This window comes from Papaver somniferum, chromosome 9 (assembly GCF_003573695.1).
Source record: "Papaver somniferum cultivar HN1 chromosome 9, ASM357369v1, whole genome shotgun sequence".
In the NCBI taxonomy this organism is placed as follows: domain Eukaryota; kingdom Viridiplantae; phylum Streptophyta; class Magnoliopsida; order Ranunculales; family Papaveraceae; genus Papaver; species Papaver somniferum.
Genome location: NC_039366.1, coordinates 2,758,312 through 2,762,963, shown reverse-complemented (window position 1 = coordinate 2,762,963; position 4,652 = coordinate 2,758,312). Strand labels below are relative to the sequence as shown.

Below are 4,652 nucleotides of genomic sequence, written 5' to 3'. Positions count from 1 at the left end.
CATTGCATTGTTCTGTTGCCATGAACCATCATGAGAACGACGAGACTCCATACCAATTTCTCGACTTGCAGATAAAGCCCAACAGACTGCAACATCTTTGTTTACTACCAATTGCTTCTCGACCAAGACCAAAATACCCCATACAATCCAGCCAGGTAGAAAACTCAAATGCGATTTTGGTTTCCATCTCGTCACCACTCTACTTGAACCATCAGCCAGCGTATACACCTTGCCTCTCTCCGTCTTCTCACTTGGACGGAACAACACCTTCAACTGATCCGGCTAATTTGTGAGAAAGAGAACGGCAGAATGAGCATCTTCTTCCTTGTATATTTAAAATTCTTCATCAGTTAGTCTAAAAGCTCATGGATCTAATATCCAGTGAACCCCAAATTCTATCCTCCTTACACTCGATCAGCCATAAGAACAATCAACACCATTTTCAGATCAAGCCCATCGCAATGCAAGTGAACTTCGAACACTACTTGCCACCCATTGATTCTCATGTCTTCTAATTCGCAAGAACAACTGCCATTAAACCCAATCTCATCCACTGTCTCCTGTAATTCATGACCACCATTTGATCAAAACCAAATTGGGCAAAAACCCATCTTCAGATTACATCACATCAAAACCCCCGATTCAATTCCTTGGTTGCTGTTTGAAGAAGTCCTGTATAGGAACGGTAGGCATCCACCATTTGATACTAGCACTGCCTCAATCGACCGAGACTCAGCAGAGAACGACATGCCAATTTATTCAACTCCACGAACTCAAACCATTGCTTCAAATTGAAATCGACCCACCAATCAGAACATCTCAATTCATGTTTAAATCCCGATTCAAACCATCTGCCACACTTGTAAATCCCAATTCAAAAAATTGAAATCGACCATTGCTTCAAATTGAATCGGGATTTAAACATGAATCGACCCACCAATCACAACAGCTCAATTCATGTTTTTTCTGTGGATACAGCTCAATTCTTCAAATTAATACTCAAACCATTGCTTCAAATTGAAATCGACCCACCAATCGGGATTCAAATCAAAGACATCCTAAGTTATCTTTTCTCCACAGAAAAAACCCTAGCTCTTCGATTTATCTTCAAAATGGTATCAAAACATTAATTAAACTTCAACCCCTTTGTTCTACATCTGACAGCAACCCTAACTTCAGAACTCCTATGTTCGATCTACAGCAACAACTCCATCCTCTTCATCCCGTGCTCAAACAATCACAACAGCATCACCGACAATCAACTCTTAACGTTTCTCTTAAGTTTCTGATATCATAATCATAAAATCTTCCCACGGAAACACGAGAAGAGAAGAACAGGGGAAAGAGGAAGAAGAGAGAACTAACGGGGAAAGATGGTGAACCCATGACTAGTATAATAGGGTTTTCAAGGGTAAATATGTAAATCGCGACAGATTATTTTGACCGAGTCAGCGAAAAAGACCAAGTGTGTGGGTCCTGACGGAAAAACTAACGGTTGTGGCATTTAATAAACTCTGAAAAAAACGGTGGCATTTTCTTGAATCGGGATTTGCAAGTGTGGCAGTTTGTTAAAAATCCCTTCATAGTTTCTCTCAACAGTTGAGTAGGTTTTACTAAGAAAATTCGGAGATGGAAGATGCATAGAAATTACATAGCTTATAAGAAGTACAGTCGATCCATTAATTTAGACTCAAAGGATCACTCTTGACTTGGTGAATGTTCCTAGTAGTACAGTCATCCGTTTGACTTTACCCTCATTATAAGGAGTAAATGTTGTCTAGTACTAGTGAATGTTCACTAGTTGTCTAGTACAGTCGATCCATTAACTCAAACGATCGACTCTACCCTCATCATTTAGACTCTTGAATTCCTAGTAGTACAGTCGATCCATTTGACTTTTAAAATTCACTAATTCACTAGTACTAGACAACATGAATCAATGAATAACACTAAGATTTTTCCATTAACAATGTAAAATAGACTAAATAGTGTGCTGTTAAGTTCCTTCCTAAATTAGGCGTAACCTATAGAGCACCTCCCATCCCATGACTTTAAATATTGCAATTTTTAGAAATTAACTCATCGACAGCAGATAACTGGATACAGAAAAAAAAAGTGCAGATTACACGCAATTGAGTATTCGACGGTGACAACATAAAGCCTACCCAAATACGACGCAAGTTTTTAGAACCATGTACATAAGCATCAACATAGTGAACACTTCATCATTATGAGCTAAGATACTAGACAACATGAATTTTGTTGGCCAAATGAATCAATTTTACACTTCATCAAAAAAGATACTAGACAACATGAATCTTTGAACAACACTCAGGGTTTTTTTTGTGAAAAGGTAGTAAAATAGACTAATTAGTGTACTGCTAAGTTCTTACACAAATTACCCCCTCTAGCCCATAATTCATCCTCTCACAAATTTAACCATGGAAATTCTCAAAAGTAAAATATTCGAAAGCAGGCATTTGGAAAAACAAAAAGCAGACTAGACACAGTTAAATAGTTGACAGTAAGGTACATAAATAAGATCTATGCAATTAGGCAAACATATATAACTATATAAGCATCAAAATAGCGCACACTTCAGTAATGTAAGCTAAGACATTCACACCACATTTGATGTACTCGTATCTCTGGATTATATCTTTCCATGTATCCATTTCAAAATAAGATGATAAGACACATTTCAGGGATGATGTAGTCTACCAGTGAACCACATGGCAAACTGAGACTAATGAACTATATCCAGAGCAGAGGGCGCAAAAAGAAACCTAAAAAGATAAACCTTCAAATCTGAATTCCAACTAAAAAAAACAAACTACATTAGTGCAGAACAAGATTTCCTACCTTCCAAGCTGCCAATCCATCCTCTATAAAGTCAATTTTCTAAGAGATGTGACAATGTTGTCCAAACCTACAATTGTACGGCAAATAAAAATTATCAAGGTTTCCATATTTTAGGTACGATAGACAGGCTACATAGCTAATTTAGGTGTCAAGCTGCATAAGAACATGATGAGTAACTCATGAAGCTAAAAAACAGAATTTCAGTTCAATATACCTCGATTTCTCCAAAATTATTTTTTCGCGGCTTCAATCTCAGCCTTGTGCTTTTCTAATTCTGATCTACAAAACTCGAGTTCCTTCCTTTGAGTATCTAATGCTGACTTCATCTCGTCGTGCTCCTGTTGCATCTCTCTTAACTCTGCCAAATACAAATCAAGCATGGATAAGTTATAGTACCATATAATCGCACATCACCAAAATGAAAATGAAAAAATATCTGGATCTCTTAATGAGCATATATACCATCGCTGTGTTTCCGCTCAAGTCTATCATTCTTATCCATCTGGTTCGAGAATCTTAAACTGGTCTCATTATACATGCACTCAATCTTTTTAAGTATCCGGTTTTTCTCCATGACCTCTTCATACAAAATTCCAGCAACTGTTTGGAGTTTCCCAAGTTGATGCAAGTATTCACCAATTACACCTTCAGTCATGTAGTCATCCTCTACTGCCATCCATCCATAAAGACGACTCGTCTTCTCACCTTCTCCAAACCAATCCTTCTTTCCGCGACCATTCAATTCAAACGATTTTGCCAAAGATGTTGCATAGTGGAAACCAGACAAGTCTTTCTTGAATCGGACAAAAAAACTTAACGAATGATCTTGTTGATTCCATAAAGGATGAACTTTTATATGTGTAAACCCATGTCCTAATACCAACTTGCTATGTAACCCCATCCCACATTCTTCGACATAATTCCTGTCATTACCCAAATCACTGGTACAAGGTTTCTTAATTATAACGGTCCAAGGATAAACAAACTCATCTTGATTCACATTCCCCACGAAAGGAAGCTCATCATGATCACCCATGTCTCAATTGCTTCCGAATTATACGATTCCTGAGATGAGGACAGTGATTGGATCAATACACCCACAATACTCTGAACAAACCAAACAAATAAAACCCAATTCGATTTCTAAGCAACAGCTAAAAAATCAATAAACTCGATTTGCTATAAATACACAATATTTTCGCCAAATTTACCATTTACTAAAGTACGATTTGCTATAAATACACCAAATGATTCCATTTATAACAAATAGCAGACAGATAAATATCATTCAAAGGAAATCAATCAACTTACTAATGGAGAATGTTAGGATTTTAACCCTAGAATTATAGGGTTGGTAGAGAGATTGAAATCAAAATTTGCCAAAACAATTCCATTTATAACTAACAACAAGAATATAAATATCAAGTGAAATCAACTTACTGATGGAGAATCTGAGGAGCTTAGTCCTCGACTCCTAGGGTTAGTACCCTAACAAAGAAATCCTAGCAGACCCGACGGAGATTGGACTCTGGGATCAAACCGAAAACCCTAAATCTTCATAAATCGGGGATTTTAGGGCAAAATAGTGGAAGAATAGAACTTCCTTTGGGGTCTCTTGCCCATTTTATTCGAGAGGGGATTGTTTGAGTTATTCCCAACCAAGGTCATGGGATAAGGGCTGTTTTTGTGCACTACAAGAAAACTTGACACTGGATAAGCGGTGTCCTAGTGTTTTCATTTTGTAAGCGTGGTATGTGGAAGACTGAACTTTTACTCGCATGAACAACAAT

At 37.4% G+C, this 4,652-nt stretch overlaps 1 protein-coding gene across 1 annotated transcript; it reads right to left on the bottom strand.

The window, feature by feature from the left end:
- Nucleotides 1-2,536: 2,536 nt before the first annotated feature.
- Nucleotides 2,537-4,440, bottom strand: LOC113313505 (protein INVOLVED IN DE NOVO 2-like). Its single transcript, XM_026562289.1, has 4 exons — nt 4,303-4,440; nt 3,325-3,927; nt 3,077-3,220; nt 2,537-2,929 (listed from the first exon to the last, which is right to left on the bottom strand). The coding sequence occupies exons 2-3, from the start codon at nt 3,896-3,898 to the stop codon at nt 3,093-3,095; spliced, it is 702 nt and encodes a 233-aa protein (XP_026418074.1). The 5' UTR covers nt 3,899-3,927; nt 4,303-4,440; the 3' UTR covers nt 2,537-2,929; nt 3,077-3,092.
- Between the last annotated feature and the right edge of the window lie 212 nt (nt 4,441-4,652).

Excerpts from the sequence above, each read along its gene's own strand:
- LOC113313505 (XM_026562289.1), bottom strand. The coding sequence starts at position 3,898 with ATGGGTGATCATGATGAGCTTCCTTTCGTGGGGAATGTGAATCAAGAT. Across the intron at positions 3,221-3,324 it reads TGAGCGGAAACACAGCGATG|AGTTAAGAGAGATGCAACAG; the intron begins GTATATATGCTC and ends TGTATTTGGCAG.